This window comes from Drosophila ananassae, chromosome 2L, assembly GCF_017639315.1.
Source record: "Drosophila ananassae strain 14024-0371.13 chromosome 2L, ASM1763931v2, whole genome shotgun sequence".
Taxonomy (NCBI): Eukaryota; Metazoa; Arthropoda; class Insecta; order Diptera; family Drosophilidae; genus Drosophila; species Drosophila ananassae.
In genome coordinates this window covers 11,263,646-11,288,361 of record NC_057927.1, presented here as the reverse complement: position 1 = coordinate 11,288,361, position 24,716 = coordinate 11,263,646, and the positions used below count along the sequence as shown (strand labels likewise).

The following is a 24,716-nucleotide window of genomic DNA, read 5'->3' as shown; positions in this document are numbered from 1 at the left end:
TTTACTTTCGATATACAAATGATTCAACACAGCGTTCAAAAAAGGGGAAATATTTAAATTAACAAATAGAAATTGTTTTTTGCTTAAATTTTTAATCGTTCATAAAATATTCATGCGTATTTTTATATAGGAAGGTTAAAAATATGTTCATCTTGTTATAATGTATTGCCATAAGAGAGTGTTAAGAGCACCGGCAAAAAAAGAGATTGAAGATTACAAAAAGTCAGTTACAAAAAATCAAATATCTAAAAAAAAAATATTTTTAGTTTATTTTTTTTAACACATTTTCTACCAGCTATGACTTCAGTGTAGACGGTCGTGACTCTTTTTTTAATACCCACTTTATGCACAATTCCACACCCCGATCTTCTTATAGATTTAATATTTTAAAATAATAATTTAAAAACTATGCACGGTATGTATCTTAAGTATAAAAATGACTCAATAAAAATGCGTTCAAATATGTTTGGTACGAAAAATACAAATATATTTATTTTTTCAATAAACTTTTTGAATGGACGGAAATACATTACATCATGGTGTACGGAACGGAATTTGAACTTACTCTAATAGACTTACTTCGTTGTAGAATCCAAAATATTCTCGAAAAATTGCTGTAAAAGTTACAATGTTCCCCCTTTGGGCTACTTAATCTTATATAAGGTCACTTTCCTAATCAGTTATCATATGTATGAACTATCATTTCGGTGCAGAGGCTTTCAAAAAACTGCCTAAATCGCCTAATTCGATTCGGTTACTTTAAGGTTTAAAATTAATACGGAATGTTGATCGATTTATACACTAAGAAAAAAGAGACTCTTGGATTCCTGTTAAATTATAAGGCTGTGCGCATCCTTCTTAATATGGACGTTTTTGTTTCTAGCTACCTGATTAGCTGCACCGAGATTTGTGCTCTGTTCAGTATTTTGTGTAAAAAAATGTGGAGATGAACAGTAATGTACTCAGTATCAGGGCCGTGTTTATGTTATGGCCGTGACGGGTATTGGCCGCATTACGCGTTGTTTTGCCCATTTGGAAGCGTAGCGTTGGACTCGACATCCGCCCGTCACCTCCGTTGCTGTAGGCGAGCACTCGCATGTTGTAGCTCTTTCCGGGAGTCAGGGTGTTGATGTAGGACTCCAGTTTCTCGCCAATTGGCACAATGGTATTGTTGGCTGTTATCATGTTTTGGTCCGTCTCCCAAATACGAACCTATCATATAAAAAGTGTTTATGATTTATGATTTTTTCAAGGATCAAGGACACTCACCTTATAGCCTTCGATCGGCTCCTCATCCTGCGAGGGCGATACGTAGCGCCAAACAACTCGTACCGTAGACGGGTTTATTCCATACACATGAACAGAGGATGGTGGTTTCTGTGGGGCCTTGCGATATGTACGCTCTATAAAGAATTAATGGAAAATCAGTGGTGTCCTTCTTTTAGGTGTTCTATGCTCCTTACCTTCGAAGCGTTCACTCTCTGGGCCTTCCCCTGCAGCATTGTATGCCATTACTTTAACAAAGTAGTATGTGTCCGGCTGCAGACCCACGATCAGTGCCCAGTTTCTAGTGGTGCGGGATAGATAGTAGACGGAGTCTTCCTCTTGGTGAGTGGTCTTCCAATATTTCAACTAAATTCAAACTGGTAAGTAAATAAGTCAATGAGAACTTGAAGAATTCTTACCCTGTGCCCAATCAGTTTGCCGCGTATGTTCTCGCGAGACATGTCGATCGGCTGCCAGGTGACATTAAAGCACGTAGAGTTGAACGCGAGAGCGATTGGCTTCTGTGGGGCCACTTGCGGCATGTCTTCGGCAGAGTGGATGACTGCAATGGGGCTCTCTGGACCCTTTCCGATACTATTGATGGCCTGAACTTTAACCTCGTACTCGGTATAATAGTTATTGAGTGGAATGTTGACCACAGCCACGCCAGTATGGTCCTGCTTTTTGATTTCGTCAGAAGCCCATTCCAGGGCGCCCTTTAGCTTCCAGAAGACCTTGTAGTGGATGCCGTGACTGTGCTGCTCTTGCGGCAGCAGTGGGTCCCAGGTAATGGTTAGGTCACCGATCTTGCCACCGCCTCCGCCCACATTTCTGGGCGCGATGTACGGCTTGTCCTCGTAGGTGCTGTAGATCGGCGACGGAGCGGAGGGGATGCCGATGCCCAGATCGTTCACAGCAGTTACGCTAAACTCATACGCCGACCAGGGTGTCAAGTTAGTCACTTCGGCCTGCTGGCGCGAAGTGTATCGGTCAACCTCACGCGCCTGCACGTGGGTCGACACATTCACCCAGGTTCGGTTCCAGTTGGTTCGTCCCAGGATATTGTAGTAGCGAATGGGCCGGCCGTTGTTGGACCCGTCCACCCATTCAATAATGGCTTTTGTCTTGCTGATCTGGATCACTTGAACACCACCAGGAGCGCCTGGAGCCCCCTCTATGACCACACTGGTCTTACTATTGATCTCATTGACCGCCGACTTGACTACGCACTCATAGTCGCCGGCGTCTCGCATGGTGGTGTTGTGCACAGTCAAGCTATTCCACTCCACGAGCTGCAATGGGAAAGCCGTAATTTTATTGGTGCTTTGGTGTGGGAAACTTTAAAATACATACAATGCGCCCAGTACCATCGTGGTCGTTCTTTAGGACCTCGCCGTTGTGTTTCCACACATAAGCTATATCCAGTAACTCGTCGAAGGCCGCCTCACAGTGCAGGTAAATCAGGTCATGCTCCTTCGTAACAATACGCTGGGGCGGGGTTTGGATGAAGCGAATTTCCTCTGCAAAAAGATCGTTAATTTATGTTTCAAACTACAATACTACATGCTAGTTCTTACGCAGCACAATAACGCGGGCATGAGACTCATCCGTGCCGGCCTGATTGGTGGCAATGCATGTGTAGATTCCCTCGTCATCCCGTGATGTTGGTGCTATGGTCAGGGTACCGCTAGGCAGGATGCGCCGATGGCCACCGGAGCCCAGAAGCTGGCCATCCTTTTTCCATTGGAATTTAGGACGCGGAGCTGCCTCCGGATTACAAACAATGGTAGTGTTGCCATTGTAGACGGCGTACACCTCGGCTTCGAGTGGATGTTTCTTAAAGGACGGTTTCATCGAAAGAACTCGGAGCTGCGCCGAGGAGAAAGAAGTTTTCAGCTGATTTTGAGCGCCGCATTGGTACATGCCCTCGTCCTTGTCCTTTTCCAAAAATTTGATAGTTAGCACGTTGTCCTGGATTATGTAGCGATCGCGATTAATGGACAGGGGATCTAGTCGTTCTGCATTCTTGTACCATGTATAGTTTGCGTCCGGAATGGCAAATGCCTCGCAGATGAAGGTGACGTCGCTGTTGTAATCCTTAATCATATCCTTGAGCGGAATCGTGAACTCGGGACGCATTTGGATGTTTAAGTGGATGCTCTTCACCAATGTTTTGTGGGGATTGGTGATGGTGCAGGTGTACTCCCCGTTGTCGTTCGTGGTGGCGTTCTGGATGACCAAAACGCGTCCATAGTTGGTGACATACGAGTTGCGCTGCAAGTGCTGCCCCTGACGGGTCCAGTTGTAGGAGGGAATCGGATAACCAAAAGCCATACACTCTAAATGAATGTCGTCGCCGGCCACCGGTGCCTCTGGAAACACCTTGGGGAAGGTGTTGGCAAATATCAAAGCCTGGTAGTTACTGTTTGGGGTCACGCGGAGCGGAAAGAAGGGACCGTTGCGACCGGTGTCTGATACCAAGGTCTGGACAGTGCAAGAGTAGTTGGCCCGATCTACAGTTTCGATGAAGGAGAAGTAGAGAGCACCGTCCCGGGACACGAAGACACGTTGATCCTCATCAACGAAGTTGGGGAAGTAGTTTCGGGACCAGTAGTAGCGCACATCCGGATAGTGCTGCGGTGGGTCGCAGAATATCGACTTGCCCCAGTTCATCTCGCTCGTCTCGCCGGAGCGCTTCAGATTGAACTCCATTATGAAGCCAAAATTGAGGTGCGCACTTTCTGAGCGCACGCGACCAAATTTGTTTTCTGCGACGCAATGGTAGGCGCCTTGATCCAACGCCTGTTTCGGTTCATATATAACCAGATTGCCGCCCGAAATAGTGTAGCGGTCCTCCTTCAAAGGATCGATCTTCTGGTACTCCAAAGTGTCGTTGACGTACACTTCCCGATACCAGAGATATGAGGGCGTGGGAAAACCGCCAGCCAGGCAGCTCAAGGTTACATCATTGATGACACGATTCTTGTTCACGTCAAAGATCGTATCGTTGGGTTGCTTCACGAAATATGGACCCCTCGGGATGCGTTCCATGTCGCGTATTTCGAGGCCGTAGTGGTAGGGACGCTTATCGTCTAACTTGATGTTGACGTTGTCGGGGCTGTAGAGGACCTTCGATTCGCAGATAAAGAGATTCAATTCGATTTCGTATGCCGGCATGAACATCCACCGATCCCTCTTTTTGGAATACGCGTAGACAACGCGGTCACGAGCATAGCCATTCTCGCCATACGGTTGGTTAGGACCTTGAAAACACAATTATATTTAAAAGAACCGCATTATTACTTTTTAATGCTCACCTATAAAGCCGCGTATGTTGTTCTGATTGCGTTGATTGACGTTGCCGGGCAGGGGATTATAAAACTGATTCGGATTATTGAGATTCTGGTTGTTAAGGTCGTTCTGGACAAGGAATCGATTGTCGTGCAGGTCTTCGTTCTCCCAGGGGATCTCATCGTCGAAGGAAAATGAGTCTTCTATTTGCACGAGTTGGGTGTTGTCATCATTGACCCAATTCTGGGGGCCTGTCTGACGGGCGGAAATGAAGAATCGGTTCTGCCGATGATTCTGAAGTATGAGATTCTTGAGTATAAAGGCGTGCTTCTCCACGTTGTCCACGTTGATCAGATCTGCATTGTAGGCTTTGCAAATTTTCTTCGCCTCCGCCCAATTACGCTTAGGGGAACGGATGAACCGGTAGCAGGTTTGTCTGTATGACACCCAGTACTCCGGGCAAAAGTTGTCCTCGTCGCTGAAAATGTCGCGATAGCTAGCTCCTGCTGTGCCGACGTTGTTTCTGTTGAACGGGTCGTACTGAGGGCCGATGCCGCCGAGTCCTCCTCCCAAACTATTTCCAGGTCCACCCACATTGCCGCCGAGGTCTACAGATCCGGAGCCCAATCCTCGGTTTCCATAGGTGTTGTAAGCATTTGGATTGTATGCGTTGGGATTCCGCTGGTCGATCAGGGGATTGTCGAACTGGGTGGTGTCTGGTCCGGTCTGCTGGCCCGTGTACAAAGGATTGTAGCGCGGCGTGTAGTCCTTGTTGTAGGTGGGCTGATATGACTGCGGCTGCATTGGCTGTCCCTGCTCGGGCTGGCCCAAGGGCAGTTCACCCGGCAGTTGAGCGGTTGCCAGTGCCAATAAATAGGGCACTACGAACCCAACGAAAAGGAGGCCTTTGCATGGCATTTTGAACTCGGTGCGAACTTGAAATAGCGTGGAAATATCTTCAGTTGTAGCTGCCCAACAGACTAAAGCACATTTTCCTAGATCTGCAATAATTGAGTCAGTTGTTTATTTTCGAAAATAAAAGGTGTAAACAATAGGTTTGTAAACAAATCCAGCGACCCCTAGCCCCCAATTAGTATTAGTGAACCAATACGTGTCGATGTGTCCGTCTCCGTTGGTGTGAGTCTGATTAGGCGTGGTCATAAGCTTGGATTATTGGCTAACGAAATTAGTTGCCACTAACGTCTGCTTGTATGATAAAAGAAACTGCAGTATTTAAGACACATAGATAGACATAACTTTATTTAAAATAGAATTAGTTTGTTTATTTTTCAAGCGCCCCCGCCCATTCTAATTAAAGTCTCTTAGTCAACCAGCCAACCACACCTTAATTGGGATTCGGACTCCCTTGATTAAACGACGGTTAGTCTAATACGGGGACCAGATAATATTGCACAATTATGTTTCACCAAGCACAGCAGATATTTTATTTTAAATTTAATATAAATTATACAAACAAACCGTTAAATTATAGTTGAATTAAATAAAAACAAAACTCCGCTCAAGCCGAGATGAGCAGATAGTATGATAGGTATGAACAAGCCGCGATTGTTTATGCACTTGCTTGGCGATGTATCGATAGTTATACTATCGACGATTTCCCAAGATGGTCACATTGGAAAACTGTTAAATTTTACCGGTTGCGGTCGATTGGAAAATATTCAAAAATTGGTTTAAATTTTAAATTAAGCGTTATAATTTTTTGAATTTAATACACTTAAAGCAGATCTTAAGTTCAACAAATAACATAATTTTATTGTTTTTTCACTTTTGATCTATTTTTACACATACATTACATCCAGCCAGGTTTAACTTGATCCATCCATTTTTGCCTGAGAATTCGTGATAAATATATGTACGTAAGCTAGTAATAATCTCAAGAGTATTTAAACCTTAACTCAACATGCGACGCAAACAGAAATGCTAATAAATGCACTGCGAGGAAATAAACATGTGCCTCCTTGAAAAAAAGTTATCCCTTGTTACAGGCCCTTGTTGTAGTATACTGTGTCCAGCTCGGGACGCTCCTTCTTGATTTTGTCGCGAAGATTGTCCTCAAGGTTGTCGACCTTGATTTCTGCACGTTGCTTGAAAAATGCACAGCCGAGGGGCGTGGCAAATATCAAGACGAAGCCGCAGAAGAGGACCTGGATGGGAGCGTTGGAGCGGGGGTACTTAGCAAGGAAGCCCCTCTTCTCAAGGACATTCATAAGCATCGGAGTCAGAGCTGGGAAAAAGGAAACATTGAAATGAAATGTTATATAGAAATCGAGCCACTTACTCATTCCGGGAATAGCCATTGAAATCCGACTAAGTATTACTGCCGAGATACCCAGACAAGCAGCCTTTTTGGAAATGCCCACCGCGTCGTTCTTATCATCCAACAGCACCACACCATTTTGAAGCTCTCTAAATGACACAGGTGTGATCAGAATTTATGTTTAAGAAGCTGTTAATTACTTACTGCATCCGCATACAGGGAATGTTGATACAGTTAGCAGCGCTCACAGCGACGAGGGGTACCAGGCGGCCCAGAAGAGGGTTCATATTCTTCACGGCCCGGTTCAGGGAAAGCGCCGTGACCAGAGCTCCTCCGGTTGCCAAGCAGTACGAGGTTATCAGTTGCCTATAGGCAGAGCGATTTAACTTAGAACAGGCGCACTTCGACTGCGGATGAGGTACCTACGGCTTGCTGATGGGCGATGTGCCTGAACGGTTCGTATAGTTCACAATGGCGTTGAACGTCTGATTACACCACTGCCAGAAGATGACGGCGCTATTGCTTTTGTAGAAGGCCATCATGCCTGGGGGTCACCGAAAACATAATACTCAAATTAATCAAATGGCGGAAGCAAATGGTTAAATAGCCTAAATTGAATCTATGGCACTCACCGCCAGTGATGATGGTGTTCATGGGGACCTGGGCCGACATGCGCCCAATGATCAATTGCTTCTCGCCCGTCTCCGGGTGGTAGGCGGAATCGTACAGGTACTTGGCGCGCCACACATCGTCGATGGTCTTGCACTCTGGAACGTCCTTGCCGGCCCGGTAATTCTGGACAATGCGTCGGGCCTCCTCCAGCTTGGCGTTGGTGGTGAAAATATTGAGCGGGTTAGTCACCAGGAAAAAGTGCTTGGCCCTGCCCTCGTACGTATTCTGGTCATATTTGGGCTTGTCAATATCAACTCTCGGAAGAGGGCTCATGGTAGTCGGAGGGCCGTGGAGTTGATTGTGCCTGCAAAGATCACACGGTTATCTTATCAGTTCCGAATTTAATAAAATATTAAAATAATTTTCGTTTATGCCACAACCCAACTAAACAATTTTTATATTTTCTCCGGCTGAGGGTGCAGGCCTTATCAGCTGCTGCTGTTCATGACCCAACAGCGGGCGCCTTATCGCATAAACAAGTTATGAGAGGAGGGCCGCTCCACGCACCCCCACTATCACATTCTGTGTGTGCGTCCACTTATACCTTGACAGCCTCGCCTGTTCATGTTTGTTTGCTTTACTTATTTTTTTTTCTTTTCCAAATTTGATTTCAACTTGTCAGAATCGCCTTCTCCGATTGCGCATTCGAAAATAGATGCCGTTATATAATTTGACCCTGATTATGATAAAATATTGATAAATCCATAAGCTTATCGGTGGCGCAAGTGGGCTCCGCACTCAGTACTCAGCAAAATCAAAGAACAGGTAGCTGGTAGAAGCGAACAAACACACAATCGTGTGTATCTGGAGTGTTTACCGCTTGGGAGTGTGTGTGTGTGCGTAAAAAATTGACTGTGTCCAGCCAAAAGAAACTTACGAACCGATACTTGGCAGTGAAATTTTTCGAATGTTTAATCAGCGGTGGCGGTGCCCAGACTTGGCCCGCGCGGCCGCATGCCGTTCGGGGGTTTCACGAAGTTTCCCGAAGTTAGCCGAACTAAAAGAGAGAGCTTTGGCGCTTGCTCAGGGCCTTACCAGCTGGGCTTGCCAGGTGCTTGAGCTTTCCGAAATTTTATCACAAAAGTATCAGCGTCAACGCTGGCTGAATATTTTGAAATTTTAAATAAAAATTTCATACATATGCCATGTTTCAATTAGAAGAGATACAGAAACTATAAAGCTTCTCAGATTGGACACTGGAATAACGGTATAAATAGGGCCACCTTAGCTTCAAGAAAAAATTGCACAAAGAGCGCGCAACAAGTATCACAAGGACATAGGGAAAGATGTAGGACTCTATCAACTCCAAATGTAAAAGAAAAACAAACAAAAAAACTTGTTTATATTTTATTAATTTAGATTGTATTCAAATTATTCATTTGAGAATCCCCCCATTTACCACCCATTGAAGTGTGAGAGAAGGATCCCATCTAAAAATACGGGGGAGGGACCAGGCCTGCCCCAAAAATTTTATTTTCGTCATTTTCTGAAGGATACTCTTCAGAATGTACAAAATCCATGGGAGGAACTCGAATGTCCTGGAGGATCACCTTTATCAAATCTGGAAACAAAATATTTTTCAGATTTTTTCTTAAATTTTGTGGAGGGTCCCCTTCGAAATGAGGAAAGTGCATGAAAGGACAATGTGGCCCCCAGAGAAGGCCATATCTTTGCCAATATCTATCCGATTCTCAAACGGAATACCTTTATCGAATTGTACATCGATTCCCCATCGATCTGCATCAAAATCTGGAAACAAAATATTTTTCAGATTTTTTCTTAAATTTTGTGGAGGGTCCCCTTCAAAATGAGGAAAGTGCATGGAAGGACAATGTGGCCCCCAGCGAAGGCCATATCTTTGCCAATATCTGTCCGATTCTCACACGGAATACCTCAATCGAATTGTACATCGATTCCATGGAAGGACAATGCATCAAAACCTGAAAAACCTGGAGATTTTTTTTTAAATTTTGTGGAGGGTCCCCTTCGAAATGAGGAAAGTGCATGGAAGGACAATGTGGCCCCCAGCGAAGGCCATATCTTTACCAATATCTGTCCGATTCTCAAACGGAATACCTTAATCGAATTGTACATCTATTCCCCTATTCATCAAAACCTGGAAACAAATTATTTTTCAGATTTTTTCTTAAATTTTGTGGTGGGTCCCCTTCGAAATGAGGAAAGTCATATCTTTGCCAATATCTATCCGATTCCCAAACGGAATACCTTAAACGATGTTTAGATTGATTCCCCACAAGTCTGCATCAAAATCTTGAAAAAAATTATTTTTAAAAATTTTCAACTTTTCTGGAGGATCCCCTAGCGAACTTCAATAGAATAGAGCTGAATAAGGAAAGGCCTTGTTTTTTATATTATGCATTTATTTCTGGAATTCATTATTTGACTAAACATAACATCAACAGTTTTGTATATTAGCATTAGTTTTTATATATTTAACTTGATGTTTTTAGTTTAAATCCCACAACAATGTGTAAGTTGCCATTTCAAAGTTATTTTAAACACGCTTCACAATTAAATATGATAGGTTTTATATAGTTTTTGTAAACAATTATAGTCGCAATTAACACAAATGTCAGATGTAAACATATATTGTATTGGATTTCCGTAGCACGTTTTAGTTATACATATGTATGTTTGTAAGTAAATGTGACAATTAAATATTTATTGTACATAGTATATGTTTTGCCCAAGGAAAGAGTCCTTTCCATAAGCAGTGTTATGTTTATCCTTTCCCCTAGACCGTTGGTAATTATATAAAGTAAGGGAATCTATTATATAGATACAATTAAAAGTAACACGAAGTAGGTTTGATTTAACTCTCGCAAGATATACATATGCACATTTTAAATAATTCCAATAGAACCTTGACTTCTAAGTCCAACTTCGATCAGCTTATTAAAACGCATAATTTCTTCAACGGCTGATTAAACGATTATTCAATCTTCACTATAACTTTTATTGAAACACTAATTTGAGTTTATACTTCACGGCATAGCATGTTTGAACTAGTTTGGGTAGGTTTTCTTATTGTACAGAAGTGAGACATCATGTAGTCCACTAGGCTAGAGGGTCCTGTGGAAGTACTCGCATGAACTTAATGGGTCCTCAATGCGTTCGGGGATATAACAGCTTTAATTCATTATTTCATAGAGTTGGGAAGAGCCTTGTACTTGTGGTAAGAGCAGCCACTTATGGTACTTTAGTTTGATAGAGTTACAGAGTTATAGCTATATGGGTACGTAGGGATTCTCGAAAGGCGATTGTTCTTAAGTGTTGTTGTATAACTTTACGTTGGTTTCCGTTTAGGTATGTATGTATTTCTGTTTCATTGGATTGCATAGCTCCAGGAAGTTGGCTGGGACAACTGACAGAATTCAGTTTATATTTGCATTTGCTTTTTCTCATATATGTATGTATTTTTTGTATAAATATGTCGATGTTTTATGATTTGAGCGAGTCTATAGCAGTGCAGTGCTCACTACGGAATACGATTTACATCCATTATGCTAAATGAATATATTTTGATGTACATATATATTTGTCTTACACATTGCTTTCAGCTAACATTCTGATACTGGTTCTGATTCTGCTATTCGATCTGGGTTGGTTACATGGTTGCTGGGTTGCAGGAAGGACTCTCCTAGTAGAGCCTTAATTGTGTGCAAAACCTTTCGATTAATGGCTACCAAGTAATTGTGTGTAACTGTGTCTCTTGTTGCATACTTAATTAGAAACTAACAACAAACAATTTCGAAGCATTAACTAGTGTACCTTTCGTCTATGTGGTTATTAGATTTTTATAAAAATAAGTCGAAAAGAATTCAAATGTGAGCATACAGTTATTAACTTTTGATTTTTCATTGATTAAATTGCACCGGTTTATATTCAAATACAATGATCTTAATTGCCATTAAAGGTATTTTTATGATCCTTTAAACATGGCTTTAAAAAGGATAGACCGTTGGATGTATCCTTTTTTCTATGCCAAGCTAATATACTTTGATGTATTTTAACTTCAGATCATGTAAGCAATTAATCTCATTTGTGTTCCCGCTCTAAATTTCAAAAATTGATTATTCGCTTGAAATATTAATTTTGAAACCTTAAAAGTTGAGAAGTGGACAAAAATTTGCAAAAGGAAAGAATTGAATCGGAAACAGGACTTAATGGGGTGCTAAAATTCATCACAAATTGACTTTAAATGCACAATATTCGTTTTATAATATATATTTAATATTGTTCGATATTAATATTAATTGCAATAAAAAATTGACACGATTAATTGCCTCGAGATTAAGTAACCTTGCACTTTTTAATTTCATTGCTATTTTTTGATAAGTTTTATGTGGTGTTCGGCAAACCTAGGACGTATTATATGTATTTCTAAACGAATTTATTTCGTGTGGATTTGTTAAATTATCGCATCGACCGTCAGACTAAATATATAAAAAAATATGCACACTCTTCTTTTTTGTTCGAGGTATGAACTAAAACAGAATATTTAATATAAACTATAATAAAAATTCGTTGCTCGTTTTCCACGGCGCCTGATTCGGCGGTTCTGGTCGGTTGATTTCGTCTTGTGAGTCCTTGAGGGCGACCAAGCGGAAACCCACTGGTGTTCGGGTGGCTCCATAAACCATAAAGGGACTTTTTACAGGAATGTCTCTAAACTAAAACTAAGTCTGTAATTACAGGCTATTGACCAAGGATATCGTTGTAAAACATAACTGGGGCTTTCGATTCGGGTTATCCATTTTAACAAGCTCCTCACTAAAATAGTTAGCGACCACTGCTAGTATTTCTTGTATCTGGTTCTCGTGATTTTAGTTACATATATTTTTGTCTCCCTATCTACAGTTCTATTTATCATTTATGTATACTCTTCGTTTTGTTGTACATATACGGTTTGTTAATTGCCTAAATATAATTTAAATACATATTAATAAATATAATATACATGTATATATAATTTATCTTTTGGTTTATCCTCCTCCTTCTCCTCCTCCTCCTCATCGTACCTCGATCCTTTTTGGTGCAATGTAAAAATCCATGTAAAATGCCTTTTTTTTTTTGAGTATTATTCCTGTCCTCTAATTAACTTTAGGTAAATGTTCCATTCAACTTCATTTAATTCCCTTTGAATTTTGGTTTGTTGCAATATTTGATGGTCTTACTTTAACTGCGGCTATGAACGACACTATATATATGTGTGGTATGCATCTATGTATATGGTACTTGGTGCTGGTAATGCGATTATAAGTGCATGCTGCCATCGTCCTTCGGGACTTAATAAGTGCCTGCAAGAAGAGAAATATTTTATTGGAGTTTTCGGAGGTCTCTGGGCGGCGGTGGCGGAGGAGACAAACTCACTGGGACACTCGGGTGGGTTCATGTAGCCGAAGACATTCATTTCGTAGAGAGACGCCAGCGTGATGAAGAACAGATACCAGACCATCAGGATGATGCCCAGTCGCTTGTCCAGCTTCCAGCCGTTCAGGTGCGTGGACAGGATCAAGAAGACAACGGTGGAGAAGAGCGACAGCGTGGAGTAGGCCAGACCTGCAAGAATGCGGTTAGGGGAGATGGGAAGAAAGAACTTTAAGATTAGTACAGATCTATTACAAAGGATGCTGCTACATCAGCTAGGATAACAGCTACGACACTCATGCCAGGCATACCACAAACGTTGGACACATGACGAGCACTACGGCACATACGGGACATACGGGATTAGCGGGGGAGTGTACATACCCTTGGATATTACGTTGACGTGCGAGCCGGGCTTTATGATGGCCGTTTGTATGAACCAGGGGAGACCTAAGCACACTAGTATATCAAAGACATTCGAGCCAATTGCATTCGATACGGCCATGTCGCCGAAGCCCTCTTTGATAACGGCTATTGAGCTTAGGGCATCCGGGACGGACACGCCAGCGGCCACAAACGTCAGACCCATCACGGTGTCCGGAATGGCCAGAGTGGACCCGATCACGGTGATCATCCAGACCATAAAGTACGAATAGAACGAGATCCACACCATCGAGATGAGGAACGTGAAGGGATACCAGTTGCGGTACTGCTCCTGTCGACAGTCGGGCATCGTCTTCTTGCAGAGGTAGTGGATCGGATAGACCACATACCAGGCGACCAGTGCTGGCAGACCACCCTCCGTGGGTCGGATCAGGGGATCGGGCCGTGGCTCTCGCTGCTTGTCCGTGGACTTGTAGTAATCAACAGTTCCGGTTGTGGCTGCCGCCGTGGTTGCGGCCGGCTTAGAAGCTGCTGCCGCTGCCGCCGCCTCTCCTGTTACCACAGACTCTGGCTGGTCGGCATTGTAGGCCATGTTCTCCTGCCCTTGGCCCTGGTTGAACTGGCCCATGCCCCAATCGTCGACCGGCGGCGGATTGAATCTAGCACTGACGACTGGTTTCGGTTGGTTCTCCTCGCCCCAGGCGGAGTTCGGGTCCCAGCTGGCGTTGGGATCGCTGTAGTTCTGATAGTCGCTTTGAGGTTCCGTCGGCATTCCTTCGTTCTGTTCCTTGGACAGGCTGGTCTGCTGGGTCTGCTCCCGTCCCTGGGCGCCGCCTCCTTGGGTGTAGGTGCTCTCGGGGACATTCTTGTAGGTCACCAGCGCCGACTGCTCCTCCTTGCTGGGCAGCTTGAAGGGCAGGTTCAGGCCCAAGGCCCAGCGTTCCAGTTCCGTGTTGAAGTGGAGGGCCACACAGTATCCAACGTAGCACAGGAGCATCACCACCGACTCGAACTGTAAGCAAAGGATGTTGTATTTATTTATGAGCAGTTTGTTAGGAGAACTTACGCAGGAGATGACGTCGTTGAAGATTATTATCAGCATCACTAGAATAGAGACACAGTAAAAGAAACAGTCCCGCACCAGTGGCCACCAGTTCAGCTGACAGACAGTGCCCGAGCACAGGGCGCAGACGGAGATCACGAACATGATGTTGAAGACGGCGGATCCAATCACCCCGCTGATTCCTATGTCGTCCTTGGCGAAGAACACGCCGATCACCACGGTGGCTAACTCAGGAGCCGAACTTCCGGCAGCCATGAAGGTGGCTCCAGCCACATCGGGCGATAGTTTGAGTTCTGAAATATAAATATTTTTAAAGTGAATTTTTTGAATAAAAATAAAAGAAGATAGTGGTTGAGTAATATACTCTTTATGGAGAATTTGTCTAGAATTTAAAAGGCCAAAAACTCGACTAAGAGTATGCTAAAATGTTTGATTAAAATTTTAACAAATATTTCAGTGTTTTTAGAGATTTCGTCATCGGGTTATCTCTCAAGTATTCTGTGAGCTAACGTATGAATGAACCTTTAATCATATACAGTCGCGATCAATGAAATAGACTCAGATTCAAGTTTTCAATAATATTAGGAGCAGGAACTATGAAGGTCAAGGCCAAGCCAGGATCCTAGCCAGGATAATAGCTAACTTGAAAAAAGTATGCACCATGAAATCATTATCTTACCCTCGCACAGTCGATCCAGACTGGCCACAAAGTACTCGTCGCAGACGATGGCCAGCCCGAAGAAGGTGAAGACTGCCACCAGGATGTGCAAGATGAGGCCGCCATGCTGTCGCGCCCACTTGTTCATCAGTGGCTGGGGGAACTGTTCGATGGCCGGCGGGGTGCAGTTGTCGCGCTTGGGCCGCCAAGTGGGTACCGCTCCGTGGACAGGAGTGGCCTGTGTGGTTGACAGGGTCTATCCAAAGAGGTTTAATTAGCCAATTATGGACAATCTAGGTTTGAGACTACTCACCTCGGGCCACGGGGTTGTATCCGGGACAGCGTTGGCTTCGGTGTTGTCCAGTCCATTCGACTCCGCATCACCGGCGTCCTCGGCCAGGCTGCCGACGTCCAGGGGCAGGGACTCCTTTGTGTCGCCCTTGGCGGAATAGATGCTGACGCAGTAGTAGATGAGGAAGAGCAGCCCCATGTTCCACATGCGGGCTCGACGAGATCGGCGGCGTACAATCTGGGTGAGTGGATAGAGTGTGGAATATGATTAGGAAGAACTCTTCTAGGAGACCTGGAGTTGCTGTACATGCTAGGTTCATTTGCATATGGAAGTGCAAGTACCCCCGCCCAAGTGAAAGCGTACAAGAGCTCAGATAAGAAACCTAACCGCCCCGGTGTGGCTTGATGTCTAAAGGCTTTGTGTGGCAGCTTGGCTGTGGAAATTCGATAACAGGCTTTAGCTGGCGGGAACTGCTTTAAAAGCCACCGCACAAAACAAAGTCATTTGTTTACTCTGGGTTCAGTCTTGGGGATGATCTTATGGTACTGAAAGTTAACTCTCACTGCCTTTAAAATAAATGATTATTGTCATGGAACTTGGGATGTTGAACCTTCTAAGATCCACTGATTCTGTTTGGGAAACCTGTTAGTATCTTTTGGTGGTTCAGATTTGTTGTCTTGGACTTTAAAGCTTATGCTTTGGCATCATGTTGTTAGCCCTGTTCCGTTGAACCTGTCTGATATTCAATACGAGCTCTTAATGGGTGACTGGCCGGTGGCCGGTGGCCGGTGGCAGTCAAGGAAGTCAAGAAGCAAGCCAACAATCACTAAAAAGACAGAATCAGATGAGGTTGCAGAGTGTTTTTAAAAGTATTTTAACTTCATGTTTGAGATTCAGACCCACCCGAAAGTCTTGAATTTGAATAATAATAATTTCATTTCATATTCTCTTGTTTTAGTTTCTTATCTCACAGTGTAAGACCACTGGAGAAGGTGGAACAAGATGCTATGTTTAGGCATTACAAGTGACAGAGCCCCTTAGACCATGTCACCTGGCGAGGTGGCCCTGTTTATGCACCGCCAAGTTCCAGATCAAGGACCCGATGGGCTGAGGGAATGACATTTACAGCGATTAGTGTAGGAAAAGTAGGGAAAACAGGACCAGATGACATCATTGACATCGTCCTGCGGCCCTCCAATACACAAGCTTTGCGAAAGCAACAATGAATGTCTTTGAATAAATTTCAGCAACATTTCTTTGTTATTGCCGATTGTGTTGCTCTTGTTGTTGTTGGTGGTGGTGGCATGGCGGCATGGTGGCATGGTGGCATGGTGGCAAGAAGGCAGACTGCTGCCTGGTGTCGCTGGTGTGATAACAGCGCAAATTTGAAGCAATTGCCAGAGAGAGAGAGAGACTGAGGCCCAGGACTGAGAGGGCACGGCGAGAGCAAGTGGGCTTTTTCCACCACAAACTACAAAACGACACGATGGGACACGAGGACAGCCGCTCGGGGGTAGGTGGGTGGGGGAGGGGGATGTGGTGGCCACGTCGGCGTCTGGCTGACTGAGTGACTAACGAAGCCACCACACAACCACGCTTCCAGCTCCCATATCCCATCTCCCATCTCGCATCCACCAGTTCCCAGTCCAGGCCCGTAAACCGAACGCCGCCTTGTGGGCCACTCGGTCATGCCGCACAATATCGATTTACAGTTACGGCACCCTTGCCCCAGCCCGTTTGGTGGAGCTTCCCCGAAGCTCTCGCTCTCTCTCCTCTCTCTCTCTTTCTCTTTTGAGCTGTTGGGTAAGGTTGCAAAGGGACTGCAGGCGGTGGGTGGTGGGTGGTATGTGGTGGTTCGTGGTGTAGTGTTTTTCGCTTGACTTTTTGCTGTTAGTTACATTTGTTGTTTTTGTTTTCTGCTGCTCGTTGGGGGGACAGTGAGGTAGGTGGGGGGAGGGAAGGACCAGCACAAGCACCAGCCGCGCTGACGGCGTCAATGACGCCCGAAAGGCGGCAAGGAGGCTGCAGTCGAGCGACTATCTTATAAAAATAAATGGCTGAGCTGACTGAACGGGGGGTGGTAGGGGCGTGGGAATGTGAGACGGGGGCCTCGGCTTACATCATACACGCTTTGGCTTTCCTTCAAATCGGCCCAAGACAATGGGAGGCGCTGAAAAGCGAAAGCGGAAACTACACAACAGGACTAGGTTGGAGGGGTTTCGGGAGGACCAAAAAGCTAACAATTGACTCGCAATTTGCACCACGCCAAGCGGATAGAAGGATAAACACGGTCTCAGCTGATTAAGCCAGCACCTAGCATCCTGCTCCTGCTCCTGCTCGTGCACCTCCTCGAGAAGGATTTCATAATCACTATTCCACTATTACCATTTTCGTAGGTCCTTGAGCAGGTGCTTCTTGGAGTCTTGGAATTCTGCGTTTGTTGCACGGCTGGGATCCTAGACGGCTCTACGTGGGGGCCCAGGCTCTGTTAATTACAGTCCCTGGCTGGGGTCTCTCGGAAAACAGATACAGAAGAAAACCGTTGCATTGGAAAACATGTGCGAAAAAAAGTGCTTAGGAGTTTTCAATTTATTTTCTTTTCACTTTCACCAGCCCGACACTTTTGTCAAGCGATTCACTGCAATTAGTTACGCGTATTTCCGCAAAATATTTAACAGTTCATCCCTAATCGGGGCTTTAAACTTTTAGTTTTTCCGCTTCCGTTTGGCTTTTCCTTCACCGGACTGGCTCGGTGCCTCGGCCGCTGTGTGTTTTTCGTGTGTGGGCGCGAAGCTGTGGGGTGCTCTGCCGTGGACTTGGACTCTGGCTGGTGGCTGGTTCGAATCGAGCGCGACCGAGGCCGAGAGCGGACTGTGCCGACTCTGCTCCACCGACGACCCAGGGTTGTCATTTTAGGTGAGTACGAGTACACAAAAATATATATATATTTTCTTTAATAATATTATAATATTTTATAATACTATAACACACAAAAGAAGTTATTTCATTTCAGAGGTATTGCCTTTCAATTCAAGACTTCAACTCTTCAAGTATTCGAAAGAAAGATAAGAAGAGTTGAACCGTCTTTCCAATACAAGATACTAACATTTTTCTTATTCTTCAGGATCAGGACGATTCTTTGTCCTCAGTCTAGAAGAAAGGATCCAATTGTGGAATGGAAAAATAATTGCAAGATCCGACTATTCACTTCTTAAATATAGGATCCATGGGGGATGAAATGAAAGTAAAACATATAGAAAGAATCCATCCTCTATGTTATGATTAAAATTATGGAAGAAAGTATGTTAAGAGAATCGATTAAAAACATAAACATAAAGAAGTTTTAGTTTAAAGTTTAATTATTTAATAAATAGTACCAGACATTTTACTGTTATCATTCAAATCTAACTAGATTTTCTTCAAGTGCTCTCAATCTATCCCCTTTTTCTATCTATGCGTCTCTCTCCTCGCGATGGTTGCAACTCATCGCTTCGAACATGTTGCATGGAAACTCACCACAGCCGGAAATGTGAAAGTACGCATAAAAGTAGGCTACTGTGTAGCTGTCGCCATCTATGTTTAGCTTTCTAAGGTATGAAACGTGAAAAATTAATTTACTTTTTAAACGTTTTCTTGTTATCATTTTTGCATTGCTGCCAATTCATTCAACAGTCTTACATTTTTTAATTAAATGAGTCTTAATTTGTTTCTATAAACAACTAACCCACATAAAATGTTTGAAGGTTGTCTCCCAAAACATGAATTTATTCAAAGTTTGAGACGAATTTGAAATTTGTTTGTAATTCTATTAACACTTTAACATTTCTTTTAAAAATTAATCTCCAAAAATCAAGTCACTAGCTGAATTTTCAAATAACTAATAGGACACTTACAAAAAAAAACCAACATAGAGTTAAGAGACCAATGTAGAAGCACAAAGATTTAATATTCTTTATATTATTTTTGTTTGAAGAAATCTGGTTTTAAAAGTTTTGTTTAAAATAGCGCTGTTGGAGCTTAACTTAACAGGCCCTATCTTAACATTAGGCTATTAAATTAAAAAATCAGATTTTAGAATATGTTTGAAGTTGAAAAAGTTTAAGTAAAAAAGAATTTAAGTCGCCAAAAAGAGGAAAACGATTGCTATTGCTTAATTTTTTTTTAAGAGAAAGATAGAATAGAAGCCACTTTCTTTAGAAAGGGGAACTGATCCCTTTGAGAATTATGGCATTTCCTACGGAAAATAGATTTATAAGATTTAAAAGTGAATCACATTTTTTGTTGACGTCAATTAACTTAAAAAAGAAAGCCAAATCAGATTAATTACAAACATTTAACTTAATGTCAGATCCGTCAATTGGATCTGAGCAGGTTTTTGTTGAAAAATTGCATTACGGAAGACAATAGTGAAGGATCGCGTCTCTATTTGTTTGATTCCTTTTATTTTCGCCCTGACCCGCCCGCAGACGTCAAGTGCATCGTCCCAGCCAAACATCGAACAGCAAACAAACAATTCCACCATTTGATGTGCCGCTAAGGACACCAATTGTCTGGATTTTGCCACATTATCCTTTATATTGCGGCTGTGCGACTCATCGGTGTCTCTGATCTGCAACGTGACATTGCTACATGCCGCACTCTCTGATCTAGCCGCTCCTCCTTCAGCCCTATTGCAAAAACAAAGAGTCCTCGAGAGGGACGGGAGAGGGAGAGTCCTCCTGGATCGTCACTTATATGAAGTGGAGTTTACAATGACTAATTTACCTGTTGACACCTTAAAAATTGACAATTCCTTTAATTGGGAATAGAAGTGCTCGAGTGACTTCTGAGCCCACGATCAGCCAAGAAATATGACGGCTTACGGCTCTCAATTGTAACAGGTTTATGGGCCAATCAATAGTCGGTACTTCTTAAGAGACTTTCAGTCTGCCGCCTGGGGGACAGTCTGTCTGCGAAAGTCGGGAATCAGTTGCACTTCTTGGAAAACCTGAGATCTGCTCTCAGGATCTGTCTGAATATCGCAGATGTTTTTATCAGAAATATGACTTGACTTTTAGAATTAAACATGAATTACTTGGGAATCAATAAGCAAAGGATACAATTTACTGTCCTTATTTTATTCCCATAATCATATGTTTTAAGAAACTCTCGTTTTGGATAAATTGATTGATTGATTGAGTGATTGTCATTAAGTGGGATTAATAGTTTTTAAGTTTTAACAAGCAACAGTCCTGAGACTTTGCCTTATCTCTTTAGCTGTGGTTTTTTTTACATAGTTTCGGTTATTTTAGCCCGGGGGACTGACCCATCTAACCCATCGTCACCATCATGGTGGGCTTGCTTCTCTGCAAGCTGCATGAACTCATTAATTTGTCACAGAAACCCAATTCCATTTCCATTCAAGCGACACTGTGAATGAAATAATCGAACCATCTCCCTTAACCTACTTCACGGGCCGTCGATTTAGAAATAAGTTTACAAACTAAATAGAAATACGGCGGAGAGAATGCGCCGACTAATCGATTCCACACGCTCAATTGAGGAGGCGACGAACGGTCTGGCCGACGACCGCAAGGAGCCATGCAGGAGCAGGACTAGAGACCTGGAGCAGCTAGCCGCCTTGGCGACCGCATCGCCGCGGTGGCTGCCTGAGTGGCTGTCAAGGTGCCACACTGCCATCCGAATCGGAGCCAAGACAATGGCCCTGCAGGTCAGAGGGAAAGGATCCTGGCTGACTCTTCCTTTGACGCAACAGAACGAAATTGGCTCGCCTGTCATTATTCATATCCCACTTTCTATTCAGACGCGGCGAGGGAAGGAGGCGGCCAAAGGTGTCGGGACAGCCTACCGCTCCTTGACGCTCACCGCTTACAGATGCAGCAGGACACTAAAGGACGACAGTAAAGACGTGCCACAGTTTTCTTTTGTCCCATTGTTTTGTTGGTTTTTGGCTTCGTCGAGTGGCCGGGCCGTGGTTTATAGCGGAGATGAGAACGGGATCGGGATCGGGAATGGTATCGTGAAAGGGGATGTGGCAATCCTTTGTATATGGCGACTCAATAAAGAACTTATTGTGGACAAATTTCGACATTTTTCAAGCGCTGTTTTCGGTTTGTCTATTCTGTGTGTTCGATGCTCTTCTGCTGGAATCAAAAGACATGCTTGACTCTTAACTGGAATCAATTTATTTTATGCGAAATAATCGTGTTGATGGCTGGTTCTCGCCCTTTTTCCTCTTTCTGCCCTATCGACTACCCTTCGCTCCCCACCTACCCGGCACATCCATTCCGGCATTTCGGTTTTTCGGTTTCTCGGTGTGGTTTTGTGGCGACACCAACCCCTGGTCCAACCCCCTCGTATCATACGGCTATGTGCCCGCAAAACCCACAAGGCAGGGTTTGGTTTTTGGGTTTTTGGTTTTGGTTTTGGTTTCGAAACCTGGGCTTGCGCTTAGGCGCTCCAAGGTGAAGAAGGGTGGAAGTAATTTTAATTTATGATGTCAATTTATAGACATTTTTGTGGTTTTCGCTGATGACACTTATGAGGATGTGAATTTCCCTATATAGGTCTTTGTATAGTTATAATCAAATTGCAGGAATATGAAGTTTTTACATTTCAAAGAAGTGCGATAATCTTTTCTTAGAAGAAAAGATACCTATCAGGAAGATAAATGTATCTGTATTTCTTTCTTATTGAAAGCTATTTGAACTATAAAAGCTATCTGTAAGTTATCTTTAAACTATGTAATAAATAAAGCTTGAATTTCAATCAAATATAAATCAATCTAATGTCTAACATATTGAACTGAATTGCTTAGTAGCTACAGCTCAAATTATCATGATACTAAGTACTATAATTTTACATTATAGACTATTATTGTTATACATATATTATTATTTATAATAAATATAAATATAAATGTTTGTGCATCAGCCTTACATAGAATTTTAAAAACTAACTTGCTTTTTAAGATAAAAGAATTGAACATAATATTGAAAAGTTTTTGTTTTTAGACCATATCGTACTCCAAATGACCCTGTTTTTGAGTAGGGCTAGAAAACGTTGATATTTGAAACCTTATCAATCAAATCACCCCAGTCGAATACCACGTTGTTATATGCCCTTTATTTTTTTGTGAAAAAAGTCACATTTTTTGATCAATTTTTATAAATCCACTTCTGTCAAGCCGATCGATCAAACTGGAATACAATATTTTGCAACAGCCACAATTGCACGGCCCTCTGAAGGTTTTGCAAGGTTTTCAGAATCAGCAGGGTGTTCGTACACCTACAAAACCACCTTTCTGAAGTGCAGATCTGAACAGTTCATCATTCATGCGAAGCCATTCACGGATTTCTCATTCATTCATCACGGCCGGGGCACTGGGCTGAATATAAGCACTTGACAGCTGACCAGAGCCCGGGATCGTTAGGTAAACATAAATTTATCGGATATTATTCGAACCTTTCAATCATAATTGCACCTTGGGTGACAGCCACAACGACCTGGCCCATTTCAATAGCCAAACTCCTACTGTTTCTACGGATCCTTTGCATCTTGTTGCATGGTCGTGCGGCTTTTCAGAGTTCTGGTTTCATTCAGAGAAGTATTCCTAACCAAGTGTGAAAAGGCTTTGCAGACAACACCGAGCACGGGTCCTGGTCCTGGCCGGGTCAACAGCGCACACAGGACAACGGTAGCATTGAATGTGCGTTCTGAGGAACTCCCGTCTTTTGTCAGATTTTGGCACATTTCAATTTGCATTTGACTTTGCTCTCCATTATGGGCGAACCCAGCCACTTATGACCAATCTCTGGAAAGTGTCCTTTAGTTTACTAGGCGGATCAAGGCTCGAGCCGTTGCCTTTGGTTCTCGGCTACTTGGTGTGCTGGGGGAGCGACAATTGTTAACGATTTGCACGTATTCGGGGCACAAATCTTTCAATCCTAAGGCGATTTCATACTCTAAGTCGGCTATACATAAGCATAAGCGTGTCATGCGGTCAATTGAATAAGGTTGAACACCCGTACCACATTCCACACTCAATGAACTAACTCAGATGAAGGAAATTCAAGGAAGTTTATTAATAGAAATATGTATATTACAAACTTCTTTATGATACAATTCTCTGTTACACAAAATTTACAAGAAATTCAATGGATCTACAGGTTCTTAAGTAAGAATATTAGTTCCTTATAAGAGAGAAACGTTATGGTTTCTAAGTATGATTCTCCTAGGTTAGTAGTTCAAAACTTAAATACAAATACTAGGTTATAGATTTAAACTATAGTTAATCTTTGCCCTCAGTTTACTCCGATTTTTCACTATTGCCAAAACTTAACCCACTCCAATTTCAGCGCCCTCAAAGGTGTTGTAAGCCGACAATCCCTTTAATCCCGGGCAGGTAAATAAAATATCACTTTAGTCGGTAGCCAATGGATCAGTCCAGCACAACTGTGACATTGTTTCCAAGAGACAGTGAGAGGAGAGATCTGTTAATAATAGAACGATTACACGTCGAGGTCAACACTTTGCCATCCTTGCCCGCATGGATATTCAAATGGAAAAACGCCGCAGGACATTCAGGACAATGGTCAGTTGCCGTCCTCTGAATGAAATGCATTACAAGCGGATTATTGGATTTGGGGTTAAGTGCTATTTCAGTGGTTGGAATATGGGATACGGTAAGGAAATTGAAATTTTGTCGAGGATTTTCACAACTGTTTTGACTTTCAATGCGGTCGCTGTGCCGGCGACAAAAAACGCGCCCGAAACGCGTTCAGGAGGCGGGGCAATCTGGAAACGCCATTGCTGTGTCCTGCCCCCTTCCTCTTCCACAGCTGCTGACACGCACACAGATACGCCGCGGCGGGTTGCGTTCATGGGCGAGAGAGCGAGAGGGCTGGCCCAGCTGCCGCCGTGGCATGCCCCAAACAGTATCCGAGCCAAGAATGGCCGCGTGCGCCAAAGGAAAGTAGTTTTTTTGGGGGGGAAGTCCAAGGATAAAGGAGCAGCGATCATGACTCGAGCGAGCGGCGGGGGAAGTCAAAAAGGCCTCCTGGTCGGGGTTGCTTTTGTGGTCGCTCGCGGCGAGTCGCGGTGTCACGGGATAAATGTTCATCGATACTTGTGTCTGTGTATTATTGGGTCCTTCCTTTTGTTGGCCCTGCTCTGTGTCGACGGATTCCCAAAAAGGACAACCACAACCGAAGCGGCCGAGTCCGCGGCCCATTTTGGCGCGTTCGCCGCAGGAATTAGTCGAGTGCATTCACTTGAAAAAAAAAACAGATTTGATTTATGTTTTTGCCTTCAAGTTAACTCTCCTCCCCTTCGGATTCGGTTCGAGCCGCCATTCACACCCATATCGGGGAAGTTCACTTTGTCCAGATGCGTGCTGCCCTTGGAACGCCCATTAGGGCCT

The 24,716-nt window shown here is 43.5% G+C and overlaps 3 protein-coding genes across 6 annotated transcripts; all 3 read right to left on the bottom strand.

The window, feature by feature from the left end:
* Window positions 1–461: 461 nt before the first annotated feature.
* Window positions 462–6,157, bottom strand: LOC6500987 (contactin). 2 transcript variants are annotated; one of them, XM_001954269.4, is made up of 8 exons: window positions 5,902–6,157; window positions 4,584–5,558; window positions 2,844–4,529; window positions 2,620–2,786; window positions 1,686–2,558; window positions 1,464–1,632; window positions 1,270–1,403; window positions 462–1,212 (listed from the first exon to the last, which is right to left on the bottom strand). In XM_001954269.4, the coding sequence occupies exons 2-8, from the start codon at window positions 5,473–5,475 to the stop codon at window positions 919–921; spliced, it is 4,215 nt and encodes a 1,404-aa protein (XP_001954305.1). In that variant the 5' UTR covers window positions 5,476–5,558; window positions 5,902–6,157; the 3' UTR covers window positions 462–918. The 2 variants fall into 2 exon arrangements, with proteins under 2 accessions (XP_001954305.1, XP_014766843.1); XM_014911357.3 differs by having other exon boundaries at window positions 6,037–6,156.
* A 147-nt stretch (window positions 6,158–6,304) lies between these two features.
* Window positions 6,305–8,455, bottom strand: LOC6500986 (sideroflexin-1-3). Of its 3 annotated transcripts, none has more exons than XM_014911356.3 (6): window positions 8,385–8,455; window positions 7,468–7,811; window positions 7,262–7,379; window positions 7,040–7,201; window positions 6,857–6,984; window positions 6,305–6,802 (listed from the first exon to the last, which is right to left on the bottom strand). In XM_014911356.3, the coding sequence occupies exons 2-6, from the start codon at window positions 7,778–7,780 to the stop codon at window positions 6,558–6,560; spliced, it is 966 nt and encodes a 321-aa protein (XP_014766842.1). In that variant the 5' UTR covers window positions 7,781–7,811; window positions 8,385–8,455; the 3' UTR covers window positions 6,305–6,557. The 3 variants fall into 3 exon arrangements, with proteins under 3 accessions (XP_014766842.1, XP_014766841.1, XP_001954304.1); XM_014911355.3 differs by having other exon boundaries at window positions 8,389–8,451; XM_001954268.4 differs by lacking the exon at window positions 8,385–8,455 and adding an exon at window positions 8,052–8,197.
* A 4,081-nt stretch (window positions 8,456–12,536) lies between these two features.
* Window positions 12,537–18,198, bottom strand: LOC6500985 (probable sodium/potassium/calcium exchanger CG1090). Its single transcript, XM_001954267.4, has 7 exons — window positions 17,681–18,198; window positions 15,317–15,532; window positions 15,025–15,259; window positions 14,349–14,638; window positions 13,283–14,294; window positions 12,902–13,090; window positions 12,537–12,828 (listed from the first exon to the last, which is right to left on the bottom strand). Exons 1-7 carry the CDS (start codon window positions 17,681–17,683, stop codon window positions 12,818–12,820), a joined length of 1,956 nt encoding a protein of 651 aa, XP_001954303.2. The 5' UTR covers window positions 17,684–18,198; the 3' UTR covers window positions 12,537–12,817.
* Window positions 18,199–24,716: the final 6,518 nt, after the last annotated feature.